The sequence below is a fragment of the Microcebus murinus genome, chromosome 16 (assembly GCF_040939455.1).
Source record: "Microcebus murinus isolate Inina chromosome 16, M.murinus_Inina_mat1.0, whole genome shotgun sequence".
Classification (NCBI taxonomy): Eukaryota; Metazoa; Chordata; class Mammalia; order Primates; family Cheirogaleidae; genus Microcebus; species Microcebus murinus.
In genome coordinates this window covers 58,920,607-58,935,726 of record NC_134119.1, presented here as the reverse complement: position 1 = coordinate 58,935,726, position 15,120 = coordinate 58,920,607, and the positions used below count along the sequence as shown (strand labels likewise).

The 15,120-nt window shown below is 61.8% G+C and overlaps 1 protein-coding gene across 4 annotated transcripts; it reads right to left on the bottom strand.

Annotated features, from left to right (window-relative positions):
* Positions 1-608: 608 nt before the first annotated feature.
* LSR (lipolysis stimulated lipoprotein receptor) lies at positions 609-14,682 on the bottom strand. 4 transcript variants are annotated; one of them, XM_012775052.3, is made up of 10 exons: positions 14,278-14,682; positions 12,791-13,138; positions 7,666-7,785; positions 5,932-5,988; positions 5,289-5,435; positions 2,062-2,235; positions 1,870-1,929; positions 1,638-1,766; positions 841-1,442; positions 609-749 (listed from the first exon to the last, which is right to left on the bottom strand). In XM_012775052.3, exons 1-10 carry the CDS (start codon positions 14,393-14,395, stop codon positions 714-716), a joined length of 1,791 nt encoding a protein of 596 aa, XP_012630506.2. In that variant the 5' UTR covers positions 14,396-14,682; the 3' UTR covers positions 609-713. The 4 variants fall into 4 exon arrangements, with proteins under 4 accessions (XP_012630506.2, XP_012630505.2, XP_012630507.2 ...); XM_012775051.3 differs by having other exon boundaries at positions 1,638-1,769; positions 14,278-14,681; XM_012775053.3 differs by lacking the exon at positions 5,932-5,988 and having other exon boundaries at positions 1,638-1,769; positions 14,278-14,681.
* Positions 14,683-15,120: the final 438 nt, after the last annotated feature.

The following is a 15,120-nucleotide window of genomic DNA, read 5'->3' as shown; positions in this document are numbered from 1 at the left end:
CTCGCGCGCCCGCCGCCCGGCCTGGCCCCGTCCGGCGGCGGATCGCTGCTGCAGCCGCCGCCGCTTTCTATTTTCCCCCTTTTTTTTCCTCCTTTACTGGAGCTGCGCGCGCGCGGCGGCGGCGGCGCGAGCCCGGGCCCGACGCGCGCGGGGGGAGGGCAGCCCCCGGGGAGCGCGCGCGCTGTCCGTCTCCGCCGCGGCCCGGCGGGCGGGCGCGCGCGGGCCCGGGGCCCGGCGGGGCGCGAGGTCGCCGCCCGGCTGGAACGCGGGCCCGGATGGAACGTCGGGCCGCCCGCAGGAGGGGCTCGGGCCGCCGGGGCCCAGGCCGGCCGGCGGGGCTCGGGGACAGCGAAGTAGGTCGGGGGGGGGAGGGGCGTGTGGGTGGGAAGCGAAGGGGGCGCGCGCGCGCTCCCGGCGGCCGTGCGCGAGGGCGGGGGGGCGCGGGGCGCATGCGCACGTCGGGGCGGGGCCGGCGCGCGCACGCAGGGCCGGGCGGAGGCGGCGCGGGGCACGTACTCGGGCGGAGGCCGGCGCGGCGGCTCCCTTCCGCCCGGCCGGGACGCCGGGGCCCGCGGACGGGCGAGACAGACGCTCCGCTCAGACTCGGCCTGTGGTCACAGACTTTATTGAGGCTTGACGGGGGAGGCGCTTCATCAGTGTCGCTTCCAGTTAAAAAACAAACAAAGTACAAAAGCTACGTACAAAAGGCGAGGTCAGACGACGAGACTCTCCCGACTCAGGGCCAGGCTCTGCAAAGGAGGGAGACAGGGCGTGAGCGGGGCGGCGGGGCGGGTTGAGCGGGGCGGGCGGGCCGGGAGGGGGCGCGGCCAGGGCGCTCACCTTCTTCAGCCTCCGCTCCCGGGACGCCTGCGAGTCGGTCTCGTAGGGCGAGTAGGGCGGGGGCGCGGGGGGGTAGTGGCCTTCCTCCTCCTCCTCCTCCTCGTCCCGGCGCGGCCTCCTCTCCCCAGACCCCTTTTTCCGCAAGGCCTCTTCGAGCAGCCGCCCGTCGTACTGGGGGCCCCCCGCCCTGGAGCCGTCGTCCCGAGGGTCCCGGGGCCGCGGGCAGCGCGCCCTGCCGTCCTCGAGGTGGGCGCCCCGGGGGCGCGGGAAGTCCCTCGGCTCGTCCTGCTCGTAGAGGTCGTCGCGGCTGCGGCTTCGCGGGGGCCCGTAGGCCCGGCCTCGCCGCGCGCTGCTTGGGGGCGAGCAGCGCCCCGACTCGGCGGAGCCGGGCCGCAGGTCATCCAGAGCATCCACGGAGTGCGCCCGCGGCCGCCCGGCGCGCCAGCCGCCTCCCGCGCCTCCCGGGGGCTCCTGCTCCCACCTCCGGGGACTCTGGGGGGAGCGGCGACCCCACTCCTCATCCCGGATGGGGGTGAGGGCGGGGCCCCGCGAAGGGCGAGGTCGCCAGTCGTCCTCATGAAGGGAGGTGACTTCACTCATGGCTGTAAGGAAAGGGGGGTGTCACTGCTGGGGGGAGGCTAGGACTTAAGGTCGGGAGCCTGAGGTCCAGCTGTGTCACCCTCCTGGCTCATAACTCTGCAGGGGTAGGAAAGGAGGGACGGTGTCCAGGGACTGCAGCCAGCATGGGAAGGGCAGGTATCAGGGAGTTCCCCCTCCCCCTCAGACCCCAAGCTCACCCCGCTCCACGCGGCCATTGGGGGGCCCAGGTCGGGAAGGGTCAAAGTTGGCCAGCTCTTTCTCCATGTAGTACAGGACCCGCATGGAGTCGTCCTGCTGGTTGGCCTGAATCCTGTAGCCGCTGCGGACTTCTAGGGACAAGGGGTGGCAGGTGGTCAGCTTGGAAGGAACGATGCTGACTCGGCCCTTTCCCCCACAGGCGTGCCCAACCTCAGAATGATGGGTTCTCACCTGAGGTCACACTGCTGTCCACGTCACGAAGCAGGGGTACCTGGGAGCTGTGGCCTCCGACTAGGCGAGACTGGCTGTCAGTGGCTGTCCACCGGGCAGGAAGCCCTGGGTTCCCAGCCCCTCCTCCCACCCCAGTCCACCTGTCCACTCTTGCCTCCGTTCCCAGCCCCCACCCATGCCCCCCGGCCTCACCTGAGCTGCTCCTGTCGAAGTCTCCAGGGTACCCTCCAGGGTACCCGTTGTAGACAGGGCCCATGGGAATAATGGCTGGTGGGGGCGGGGTCTTGGCTGGGGAGAGGTGTGCGTAGGTGCTGGGGGCATAGATGCTTGGGACGCCTGAGGTGGCTGCTTTGCCGGCCGCATACACTGGGAGGACACACACAGTTGCATGAGAAAGTGGGCAGGAGCCACGCTCGCTGCCTTCCACCCATGGGGCTTCTGGAGGGACATGGGCCTAACCTTTCCAACGCCCCCTCTGCTGTAAACCTTTCCTAGGCACTCGGGTCCCTGCTGGTCCTCATTGCATTTCTGCAGCATCCCTGAGGCTAGGGGACATCGGCTTCACCACATCCCCACCTCCTGTGTGAGTCCTCGTAGAGGTTTGAGAGTAGGCAGTGCACGCTGGCAGCCCCAGCCCCAGTGTGGCATGGCCAGCGTGCTTGGCTGGACAACAGGGTGGTTCGCCAACATGTGACAATCAAAAGGTTTCACGTAAGATTCCAACTCTCCAGCTGACTTAGTGGAAGATGTGGCCACCCTGGGCTGCCTGCTTACAGGGCGACAGCGGACAGAGCTGCCCCTTTAGATAAAGCCCGTGTGCAGGGTCCACCACCGTCCCCACAACCGGGATCAAGTACCCCTGTTGGTGGCCGAGCCCCTGCTCTAGAAGAATGAGTCATCTGGGAGGAGCCCCTGCCCACTCGGTGCACTCAGACCTGCTGGGTCCTCCCCGCTGTGTCCCCTTCCAGCCCCAGACGAAATGGGAGTCAGTCTGAGGCAGGAGCCTCAGGAGTTAACTTGGCCGAGCAGCAAAATCTCTCCAGTGTTTCCAACTCCCGGGCCACACCCGCACCCCCTCCCTGCCGGTGCCAGGCTCTAGGCTTGACAGCTCAAGGGCAAATCCTCCCTGCTTCCTTCCTCCCCCTGGCGAGAGGGAGGCTGGGCTCCCGTGGCTGCTCGAAGTCGGTGGGTCCTAGGCAGGTTGCTTCCGCCCCGGGACTTGAACAGGAAAGTGGAAGGGGGAGATGGGCTCAAAGGCTCCCTTCCCCTGACCGTTTTGAAAGCAGAAGGCTAAGTGCACAGCCCTACCTAGAAGCCCCTCGTTAGCTCGGGTGACCTGCCATTGTATAGTTAGCAGAGGGAGGTGATGTCCCCTGACAGGTCTACAGGGGCAGAAGTTACAGGCCCTCTGTCAGGGAGTTAACGGGACATCTGGCTGGAGTGCCAGGGTCTCCGGATGGAAGAAACGTGGCATGGGGACAGAGGAATGCAGCCACGGGCAGGCGTTTGCAGTCCTGGCTGCAGGCCGCGTCCTAATTAATGAGCTAACTACAAAGTTGGTTGCAGCCCATCTGGGAGATGGACTAACACCCACCGCCTGAGCCAGGAGCTCTCAGCTGAACGTGACAACGGAGGGGTGGGGATGGCCGGCAGAACTGTCGCAGAGGAGCCAGGGTGCCCAGCCCCGAGATTATACAACTAGCCACAGGGACTGAGCCGCCACCCCGTGCTGGCCACTTTCGGACAGTCTTCCCTTAACACTCCCAACACCCCATCAGGTTGGGGCCTTACAGAGAAGGAGACGGGGCTCAGAGAGGGACTGCTGTCTGTCTGAGCAGGGTTCGGTCTGGCACCTACCGTGTTTCCCCGAAAATAAGACAGGGTCTTCTATTCAGGGGATGTGTTAGCTTGCAGCCCACACAGGGTGGCTGGGACCTGACAAGGGGAGCCAACCTTGTTGGTGGAGCTGCCTGCACCTTTCCGGTCACCTTTGGGACAGCAGCTGTCACGATGGGGCAGATGAGAAGGGCTGCCCGTCTTCTTGACTGCTCCGCGACGAAACGCACGGCTTGTGCAGACGCACTGCGTACCCACGCCCACCACTAGGGCTTATTTTCGGGGTGAGGCTTCTATTGTGCACATGCTTAGAAATCCTGCTAGGGCTTATTTTGTGGGTAGGTCTTGTTTTCGGGGAAACATGGTAGGTCCTCGGTCACAGCTGAGGCAGACGGCGGCAGTGCCCGACAGCCAGTGTGCGAGGAATGAGCCAAGCCCCGAGCCAAATGCTGTGCAGGTGACTTAGGCAAATCCCTAGGTGTAGCCGGTGTGACAAGCTCTGCCACCAGCCCCATCTTCCAGGCGAGGACACTGAGCCTCGGGGAGGGAAAGTCACTCACTGGGCTTCTGAGCAGGTCAGGCGTGGAGCTGGCTGCAAACCTCCACCTGCCCGTGCTCGCAGCGGTGGCCTGGCCTTTTGTTGTCACAGAGATGCTGGCCTAACTCGGACACTCTCCTGAACAAAACTAGGGACTGGTGACAGCTATGGTCCCCGAGAAGGGGACTCTTTCTTCTCCCTTGCCCTCCTGTTTGGTTTGCTTCCTCCACCTTCAGCCCCAGCCCCACACCCACTCCCAGCCCTCCCCAGGGGCCCTTAGAGCAGCTGGGCGAACCGTGTGGTGTCTGCGTGGACACGTGCTTTTAAAAAAATTTGCTTAAATTATGGGGCGCTACAACCCTTGTTTAGTTTCTTTTTTTTGCTGAAGATTTTTTTTTTTTTTTTTTTGAGACAGAGTCTCGCTTTGTTGCCCAGGCTAGAGTGAGTGCCGTGGCGTCAGCCTAGCTCACAGCAACCTCAATCTCCTGGGCTCAAGCAATCCTCCTGCCTCAGCCTCCCGAGTAGCTGGGACTACAGGCATGTGCCACCATACCCGGCTAATTTTATCTATATATATTAGTTGGCCAATTAATTTGTTTCTATTTATAGTAGAGACGGGGTCTCGCTCTTGCTCAGGCTGGTTTCGAACTCCTGACCTTGAGCAATCCACCCGCCTCGGCCTCCCAGAGTGCTGGGATTACAGGCGTGAGCCACCGCGCCCGGCTGAAGATTTTGTTTTTAAAGGGAGCTTTACTTCCATGTGACTATCTTATACCATTGGGCGTTTCCTTTTTACCACGTGCATGGATTATATTATTCAAAACACTCAAAATAAATGAAAATTCAAAATAAACTGAAAGCTGGATTAAGTAAACGATCATCTGAAATAGCAGACCCTCCTTGGCCTGCTTTTTCCCGGTTGTTAACCTTATAACCTCCAGACCGGTGGCGCTGGGGGGTGGGGGGCAGGGAGACAGCGACCTCCTCCCCTCGGACCCGGACCCAGGAGGGAGGCCAGGAGGGGCGGTCACGAGCGGGGACTTACGGGCCTCCGGGCAGCAGCACTTGTCGGGGCAGCAGGGGCACCGGACGTAACAGCAGCAGGTGTGCGGGCAGCACTGACACCAGCAGATGCCCAGGAGGAGGAAGACGAGGAAGGCGGCCAGGCAGACCATGACCACGAAGAGCCAGTCTGCGGGGAGACGAGCAGAGGCCCTGAGCGGGAGGTCTGGGAGAGCACAGCCGGAGCAGGGCGGCGCAGGCGGCCACGTGCAAAGCTCGCGGGGAACCTGCCGCTGGAGACCGGGCTCAGCAGCAGCGGGGCGCCCACCCCCCTGCACTCCAGGCCAGTCCCCCGGGGGTTCAACCAGACAAGGCGGAAAGCAGCAGGCACCCCGGCCACAGCAAGACAGACGGTTGCTCCGGGACGGAAGAGAGAGAGCCTGCTGCCCAGTCCCCGAAGAGCACTGCAGGCGCCAGTCACGGGAGCCCCGCCTGCACCCCGGGCCCTCTGCCGCCCGCCCAGCCCCAGAGCCCGTCGTCGGTCACTACGTGCTACTCAGTCCGCATCAGGCCGGGTTAGTGGGGGGGTCCACAGCACGCGGGGTTTAGTTGGGAGGGGGAACAGCCGAGTCGGTCGCCATAAATGGTGTGTGCGGACCCCAGAGAGAAGACTCCACCCCCCATACCTTCCAAGGGCCCCGCCTGAAAACCAGGTAAGAGCTCAGCCACCCCAGAGGTCCTGCCTGGAGGGACAAAAGAGAGACAGGAGATTATGCTGGCAGGAGCCAGCCCAGGCTGCCCCGCCCCTAAACCCAGCCCCAGCCGCCCAAGTCCAAGGTGTGCCCTGAAGTGGGGAAGGGCCGGTGGCCCAGGAGAGACCTGGCTTGTGGCTCCTGCCCTCCACCCCTGCCCAGATGTGGGGGGCTGGTCGGTGTGTGACTTCCGTCTCACAGTCCCCTGCTGTCACGCCACGGAGGGTTCCGGCACGTCCCGTGGCGTTCTGAAGGCTCGACCTCAGCCCAGACACCCCATCTTTTCATCACACATGGGTCCTAGCACCCCAAAGAGTCCCCGCCCAGGTGACAAGGCAGAGTCCTGATCCTTAGCCCTGGGGCCCACGAAAATGTTTTATCTTAAAATCGGGAAAAAAATGTATAATAACGAATTGTCTTTATAACAATGCAATCTTGATCTCAGTTCCTGAATCATCACCTGCAAATGTCTTCCACCTGTGCCTCCCCTTGGGGGCCGGGAGCTCTGTGTCCCGCAACCCTTGTGTCTCGGAAGGGCCACACGCCTGGTTCTGCGCCCACAAAGCCCCTCCAGAGCTCACACGTGTGGCACCGCCTGCCCCTGCCACGGGGCAGGACACGTGTCCATCAGTGGCTCTCCAAGTGGGGTCCTGGCCATTTGGCCAAAACTTGGTGACACTAAGATGTCACGTGCCTTTTCATTCTCGTTCACTCGTGCGCGCACGGGGAGTTTTCCCAAGGCTCCATGACGTGACGACGTCATCGCCCCGTAGGCCAACAGCCTGTGTGTTTCAGTTTCTTCCCCGTTTCAATTTCTAATACATTAAGCAACTGGGGCTGTAACCCACAAAAACTTACAACAAAAACTCTTGGAGACCCTCGATAATTTTTGAGAGTATGAACAGGCCCCGAGACTAAATGCTGGGAACTGCGGATGCGGGTGGTGTGTTTCGCCAGGCGACACGTGGAGGTTCCTGGGCCACTGGTGCACACGCGAACTGTCGTGTGGCACAAGCATCCTGGAACTCGGTCCCAGTCACATGCTTATTCACACACACGTCGGGACGGCGGCCCACAGGCCACGCGAGACTTCGTGTGGCGGCCGCAGCAGGGCAGCTGGCCAGTGGCGATGTCCCCTCCACATCCTGCCCCACAGCCAGGACCCCCATTCTGCCCCTGGGCATCTGGGGCCGGCCTCCTTTCAGTCTCACTCAAACTCACTCTCTCTCTGCAAGCCACCCGGCCGTCCCAGCAGGGCGGACAGCAAGGTGCGTGCTCTCTGGCAGGGGACTCCGGGGTGACGTGTGGCCCTGGGGCCGTGGCGGGAGGTGGCCCAGCCTCCCTGTGATTTTACACACAACCGACCATCCTCACTCACTGCCAGTCAACTCTGGTCACATCTGGATGTTCAAAAACTGAAGACTGGGAAGAGGCCGAGTCCCCATTTCTCTGCACTCCTGGTCTGGCTCTGGCTGGAGGGAAGCCCTGTGGCGAGGGGTCCCTGCCTGGGGTGCAGGGTCCAAAAAAGCCCAAGTGACTGGCGGCGCCGAGAGGAGAGCAAAGCAGGCGACAGAGCCCAGAGGGCGAGCTAGAGGGCAGACAGGCAGAGGTGGACAGAAGGGCCGTGCCCTCCCCCTTTCCAGGCTCTCGGGGCCCAGCCCCACTCACCAAGGACGATGAGCTCCGCGTACCCCTCGTTGTTCCCCTGGAGGTCCTGGGCCGAGACCACGGAGCAGTAATACACACCGCTGTCCCCCCAGGCCGTCTGGTCAAAGGTCAGGTCGGCATCTGGATCAGGAGGAGAAGGCACAAGGGCACCTCAAGGGTGGGGCCACCTGACCCCAGCAGGGCCACGGCCCCCCCCCCCCCCCCGCTGCTCCCAGCACTGCACGTGAATCGAGTGACAATGACAGGATTCTCACAAGGGCACGCTGCCCTTTATGCCCTGTTCTAAATACTCAGGTTATTCCAAGAAGTCTGTGCCGTTGGCATTCCTGTTTTGTAGATGAGACACCAGGTCTGGGGAGATCACCTAATCTCCCCAAAGTCATGCAGCCCGTCAGTGGTGGGACAGGGACATTCTGGCTCCAGAGACAACTTAGAGCCATCTCTGTGCCACCTGTCAGAGCCGGAGCCCCGCCGTGCTCTGCACGGAGCCTAATGTAGACCCAGGGGACAGGCCCAGAGCAAGGAGGCAGAGATGGATCAGATTCCAGAAGGCAGGAGATGCCCAGGCGGCCTTAAAGAGCGGGTGTGTCCGTGTGGGAGACAGAGCCTGAGACCCTCCCAGTCGCCCGTCCATTCCCTCCCTCCCTCCCCACATTCCGGGTCAGGCCCGGGGCTTGGGGACGCTCTGGGCCGAAGCAGTCCCAGACAGGGAACCTGTTAATTATGCCTTTAGTTCATCAAAGTCTTTCACCACATCCGGTTTCCTCGCTGCTCCTCAGGCCCTAATTAGCTAAATACCTGCAGGCGCTCACCAGCATGGGACGGGGCACCCACTGGGCAGCTCTGCCTAGGCCCAGGGGGACAGTGACAGGCCAGGGGTGAACATCACCGCCAGGAGATGCCCTCAGTTCCACAGCCGCTTCCTTCCCAGCCGCTCCTGTTCCTGGCCACCTGCCTGCCCGTGGAGGTGTTTCTGGCACCCTGCCTGCCCATGAACCCCTTGCCCCCCCCACCTGCCCAAGAGCAGTAACTGAGGGTGCCCCATCGGCACCACCTGGCGCCCACCGGGACATGCGTCAACAACTGCTCAAGGAATGCAAGAACCCAAGCCTTCTTCCCTCCTCGGAAGGCAGGCCTCTTGTCCACGGAAAACCTGTCCACGCTGTTCCAGACAGCTACCCCAGGCCCACGAGGCCCCTGGCATGACCCAGCCTCTGGCTGTCAAGCCAGCCTCAGTGACCCCACCGTCCCCCCCACTCACGAGACTCCAGATGCAGTGGCCTCGGCACTGTCACCACCATGAGGGGCTCCTGCTTGGGCCGCGGCTCCCATGCCCAAGCCCCGAGGTGCATCAGTCACCCAGCTTTGGGGCTAACCGCCCATCACCCCGAGAGAATGCCGGCCCCACGCCACTGGAGCTGGTCTGTCTCCGTCGCTGCTGGTCCCCCAGCGCCCAACACGGGGCCAGGCCAGGAGCAGAAATGAACATACCCTCTCCTCGTGCTGACCTTCCTTGACCTTTGTCGTCTGTCCCAGCATTCCGGGCACAGGGCTACGTGCAAATACACACTTGATCCATTCACCCAACACCCAACAAATAATTGCCGGGTGCAGCCTGTGTTCTACGCAGTATTTGAGACACTTGGTATCCTAGAGAGCAACGGTTGTCAAAGTGTGGCCTGTGGGGTTCCCTGAGACCTTTCTAGAAGACCCCTGAGGTCAAAGTTATTTTCTTTTTTAAAAATATGTCATCTTTAGAAGAGAAAAATTTTTTTTTCTTTTAGAGATGGGGTCCCCATAGGTTGCCTGGGCTGGTCTCGAACTTCTGGCCTCAAGCGATCCTCCTACCTCAACCTCTCAAAGTGCAGGGATTACAGGTGTGAGCCACCACACTAGGCCCAACATTATTTGCATAATAATGCCAAAATGTTATTTCCCTTTTCAGAGAGTACTGTAGAGTCCTCCAGAGCCACAAGCGGCATAAGACAGACACTGAAGTAGCTTTGAGAATCCAGCCTCTCCTATTCAGCCTGACTTCAGAGACTTGCACAACTATCAAACAATTCCGCTCTTCTCATTTAAACGTGTTTGGGCCGGGCTCGGTGGCTCACGCCTGTAATCCCAGCACTCTGGGAGGCCGAGGCGGGTGGATTGCTTGAGGTCGGGAGTTCTAAACCAGCCTGAGCGAGACCCCGTCTCTACTAAAAATAGAAAGAAATTAATTAACCAACTAAAAATATATATTCAAAAAATTAGCCGGGCATGGTGACGCACGCCTATAGTCCCAGCTACTTGGGAGGCTGAGGCAGGAGGATCACTTGAGCCCAGGAGTTGGAGGTTGCTGTGAGCTAGGCTGACGCCACGGCACTCACTCTAGCCAGGGCAACAAAATGAGACTCTGTCTCAAAAAAAAAAAAAAAAAAAAAAAAAAGTGTTTGGTTTTGGAACATATATTTTCTTTTTTTTTTTTTCCATAAAAAGCATGGTATTTATGTTAACCCCTATAATAATAATGACTTTATTATTGTCATTAAAACATTTCTTAAACTCCTCTCAGTGTGCTGGCTATAAATTATTGAGGGCCTCAATAATTATGAGCGCACAGAGACTCCAAGACCAAAATATTTGCGAGCCACCGCCGTGAAGAGCAGATAGGAATCCTTGCCTTACAGAGCTCAGGTTCTAACTGGGAAAGAGACAAATAAAAAAATCTAGCTACGTCACATATCAGACAGTGATAAGCAGTTCAGAGAATGGATCGGGGAAGGCAGACACGGAGTACCAGGCAGGCGCGGAGCCAGGGGCTGTTTCTATTTTAAACAAGGAGGCCAGGGCAGGCCTGCGGATGAGGTGGCGTTCGGAGCAGAAGGGAAGGAGTTGGGGACATGCCTCCGGTGATCAAGCTCTTACTACGCGCCAGGCCCCTTTGCACACATTCTTTCACTGAATCCTCAAAAAACTCCAGATTCTCCTGAATCCCCCAGTTTTTCCACAGTGCCCTCTTGGGCCATTATTTTTCCACCTGTACCTTTAGAGCAGACCTGACCACACCTGTCCAGCACCGGAGCTCAAGAGCTGGTCCCTGCCGGAAGCCGGGGGGTGGGCGGGAAGCCCCCGCCAGGCCCAGGAGCTGAGATCCGGGAGTCTCCTGGGCCGGGTCTGGGCCTGGATGCGTTTTGTTTGGCCTGAATGATGTTTTCAAAACCCACAAAAGACACGACTTTCCGGCTTCTTTAGATCAATCCCCAGGCCTGGGGCCACCTCCTTCCTGCAAGGCGCACCCTATTCTGCTCCCGGTCCCCAGCTGGCCCTGAGATCACACGGGCCAGGCACGGCTTTAACTGTTTCAGGTGCAGGGAGAAGATGCCAGGTCTCTGCTGGGCTCGGGAGCCAGGCCTCTGGTCCCCTCTTGACAGGTGGCAGAGGTGGCCCCCACGATTTCAGAGGTCTCATGGCCCTCTGCTCCCGTGCTGCTGAGAAAGGGGGGCACAGGGGCCCCAAAGAGCCTGAGAGGTAGAAACGGGGGTCCTTTCCAGGCGCCCCACGTCACCCAATGCAGGGAAGAATGAATGGAAGGGAGGCAGGACCCACCCGGACCCGAGGGACACCTGGAGGGTGAGCACCTTGCTGGTTGGCCCAGGCCCTTTCACTTTTAGAACCTAGGACCACAGGGAAGTCTGCCTCTCCCCGTCCTCACAGCTGAAAGGGAGGAAGTCTCCCGGGTGCTGGTTTCCTGAAAGGACGGGCACACAATGGGTGTTTGCCCACCAGGGCCTGTGGCATGCCAGGACCCAGGTCCAGGAGCGTGGAAGACCCAGGACTGGAGCTCAAAGGGGTCCCCACCCATACAGCCCGAGGGTCGTTCTGGAGTTTTGTGCCACTCCCACTCAGCGTTAGGGTTGTCCCGACAGGGGCTGGGCAGTCCTGCCTGGTCTGCACTGGGGCAGCTCCTGGGTTAGAGGGGAGGGGGCCGGTATAGGTTGAAACCCCTCCCCCCCCAAGAAGCCCTCCATCCTCAAGAACAGTGGGATGTTTGCTTACAGGCTGAACCGCCCATGGGAATTCAGGGCAAGCAAGGCTGGTCCCTCCCCCGGAGCAGGACGGACAGGCTGTCCCTGGAACGCTGCCTCTCATCCCTGTTCTGCCCCACGAAGGAAGGAGCATGCGCCATGACCTGGTTTCTCAGGGTCTGCACCAGGATGCTCCCTCCCCCGCCTGCCCCCACGCCCAAGACTTCCACTCTAACCCTTGTCACAGACAGCGAAAGACGCAGCCGTTAACTGGGTGAGCCCTCATCCCAGGCCCACTGTCCCCCCGCCTTCCCCTCTGCCTTCTAGATTCTTCAGGCCCAGCCCAGTCCCTCCTCAAATCACATTCACAGGGGTCGTAAGGTGGGCGCGCCCAAGCCGTCCCATACAGCACGTCGCCCTAGAATGTCATGTCCTTGAGGACGGGGACCTTGGCCGTCCCGATCACCACGCTACCCCCAGCACCTACTACAGTGCCTGGCACATAGTAGGTGCTGGGTAAACCCTGAACGGGTGAATGAATGAATGAATGAATGAATGAATGAGTCCCCCTGCCCCTTACTGAGTCCCAGCAGGTGCCCCCTATCAGGAGGCTGCGTTGTGGTCACAAACAAGAGCTCTCGGGGCTGCCGGGTCCCAGCTTCAGACCATTCCTACCTGGATGACAGCCTGGCACACGGGAGACCCTCTGTAGGTGGTTACTTATATAAATCCTCCTTCTCATTGTTCGCCATTACCGCCACGATAATAGAACGAACCCCTGCCTCTCCCTCCACTGCCCAGTTTCCTGTACCTTCAAGCACTTGACCGTCTAAGTTGTGTTTGTCTCTCTCACTGCAACGGGATGATTTGGGTTACTGCTGCATCGCCAGGGCCGAGAACAACCCCAGGTGTATTACGTGCTCGGCAAGGCTTTGTTGTTAAATAAAAGGAATGGGTGGACGGATAGGAGGAAGGACGGCTCCCTTCGCCGGTCCTTTAAGACACTGGCTCTCAGGAGCTTTTGGGTGGGGACCCCAGGCTGGACACAGGGCGCCCCCAGCCCCCCCCCACGCAAGCCCAGCCCCGACGCCCCCCCCCAGCCCCGCCCGACGTACTTCCGGTGATGGTGATCCTCCGGCCCTGGTAGTACTCTCCCAGGGTCACGGCGTTGCCCTGCTTGGTGGCCACCACCCTGACGGTGCGCACGCTGTCCTGGCACTCCACGTAGGGGTTGTAGCCCGGGTTACCAGCCGCCACCTGGGCATTGAGCTGGTTGTCAGCGCTGGCCGGGGAGAAGGCGTCGGCGATGCGGTCCCGGCAGAATGACTTGTACTTCCAGATCACGATGGGCACCGTGGGGGACGTGGTCACCTGGTAGGTGCAGGGCAGGGTCACCGGCTGGAACAGGATCACCACGTGGTAGGGGTCTGACACGGTCACCTGGATGGCGCTGGCAGGAGGAGCTGAGGGCAAGAGGAGAGTCAGCAGGGACTGCGGGGAGCTCAGGCAAGCGCCCCAACGGGAAGGGGCGGCGTCACTTGTCGCCAGCTTCACACAAGCATGCGGCTTTACTGAACACCCGGCACGAGATCTTCCCTGATCCCCAGAACCGTGGCAGCGGCCACAATAATCATGCCCACTTCATAGGCCCCTGGGGCTGTAGGGGCAGGTGCACAGATGGCCCGTGTCCTTGGAACCCTCTGTCCATCTCTGACCCCAGCCCGTGGCCTCCGAACCACCCCGGTTCCCTGTCCCCTTGGCCACTCTCTCTCGGAGAAGGGCCTCCCCCTGTGGCCCGCCCGGGGAAACCCAAGTGGCCACTGCGGTGCCACCAGTGCCCCAGGGCCACTTCAAACCACCCAGGGTTCCAAGTCACCCAGGGTTTTTTGAATTTGGAGGGAAAATTCTGGAGCTGTCTGATGGAACTGCTTTGCGGGGCAGTGGCTAAAGCCCCCACGATATCTCCGTCAGCCTCGGGGGGGACCCCATCCTACCCAAGGCCATCTGAAAGGACCGTGCCCAAAGAGCTGGCTGAAAGATAAAGCCCCTGACCCCACACAAACAAGCATCGGACCCAGGTGGAAGCTTGCCAGCAGACAGGGTTTCGAGTCCAGGAGTCCATCCTCCCGGACTCTTACGTGCAGATACTCGGAGGCCGCGGGAGGTGGGTGGGGCTGGGAGGCCCCCGGGCCCACACCCACCCCACCCGAGGCCGGGACACTGCTTCTCGGTCTCTCCCTCCAGGAAGCGTCCGATCCGGCCCTCGCGCCCTGTCCCCGTTACTCCGACGCTCAGCGCTATGGCGGCCCTTCACCCCACAAAGGGTCGCGTTCTCCCTGCAGCGCCGGGACTCACCGTCCCGGGAGTTTCACTTCCTGCTATCTCCAGACGAGGGCGGGGAAGCGCTCCCCTCCGCGGGCCGGGCATTCCCCCCAGCCCGGCGCACGCGGGATTTCCGAAGATCCAGTGGATCCGGAGGTCCTGGTCCCTGCCCCCTCCCCCCTCCGCGCTCCCGCCGCCTCGGCCGCAGGCGACTCTACCCATCCCGCTCTGGAGACCCCCCCCCGCCGTCCCGCAGCGCAGGGGACCCCGCGCCGTGTACCTGTGCACCAGGTGCTCAGAAGGAGCCACAGGAAGACGACCGCGCCCCGGCCTGGGGCGGCCGGGTGGGAGCCCAGCCCTCGGCAGAGCCCGCGGGCCACCAGCGCCATCGCGGCCATCGCGGCCGTCTAGGCGCGCCCGGCCCGCGAGTCCCTTCCCAAGTACCGGAGGAGGGTAGGGGGCGCGGCGCGCGCCACGGCCGGGAGGGGTGCACGCTCCTCCCCTTCTCGCTTCCGTTCCTCGTCCCTATTCCAAGTCCACCCCGCCGCGTTCTAGAAGTTTTAAGGAACGGAGACAACGTGGACGAAGCGCAGGCTTTCAGCTATCGGGAGAAAATGCCTTGGCCCAGTGCGGCTCTCCGAGCCACCCGCCCCCGCGCGCCCTGGGGAATGGATCCGCCCAGGTACACAAGGGTGGGAGCCGAGGGCCGGGCTCCGGGGTGGGCGGTGGGGAGGGGCTCCTCCGCCTCCCTCCCCGGAAGTGGGCTGACCCAGGTGCGCTCCGGCCCCCAGGGCCGGGACCAAGTGGCCGGCTCCCTGGGAGGGCGCTCGGGACGGGGGACGCCCCCTCCCGCTCGAGCCGAGCTGAGCGGACCGAGCTCCACGAGAAGCGAGCTCCACTTGGGGCGATCCACCTGTTGGGCGGGGGAGGGTCCCGCCGCGCACCTGTTCCTTCCTGCCCACACCCCCCTCCCCGGCTGGCGATGGACCTGCCTAGGTGCGCCCTGCGGGGAGGGGCCAGGCGGTAGCGCCTGACTTTTCCAACCGCTCTGGGATCCTCGGGTCAGGGTGCAGGGAGGCGCTTCGGGCCTCCGTGTGCCCCCCTAGCTGGATGACGTAAAGAG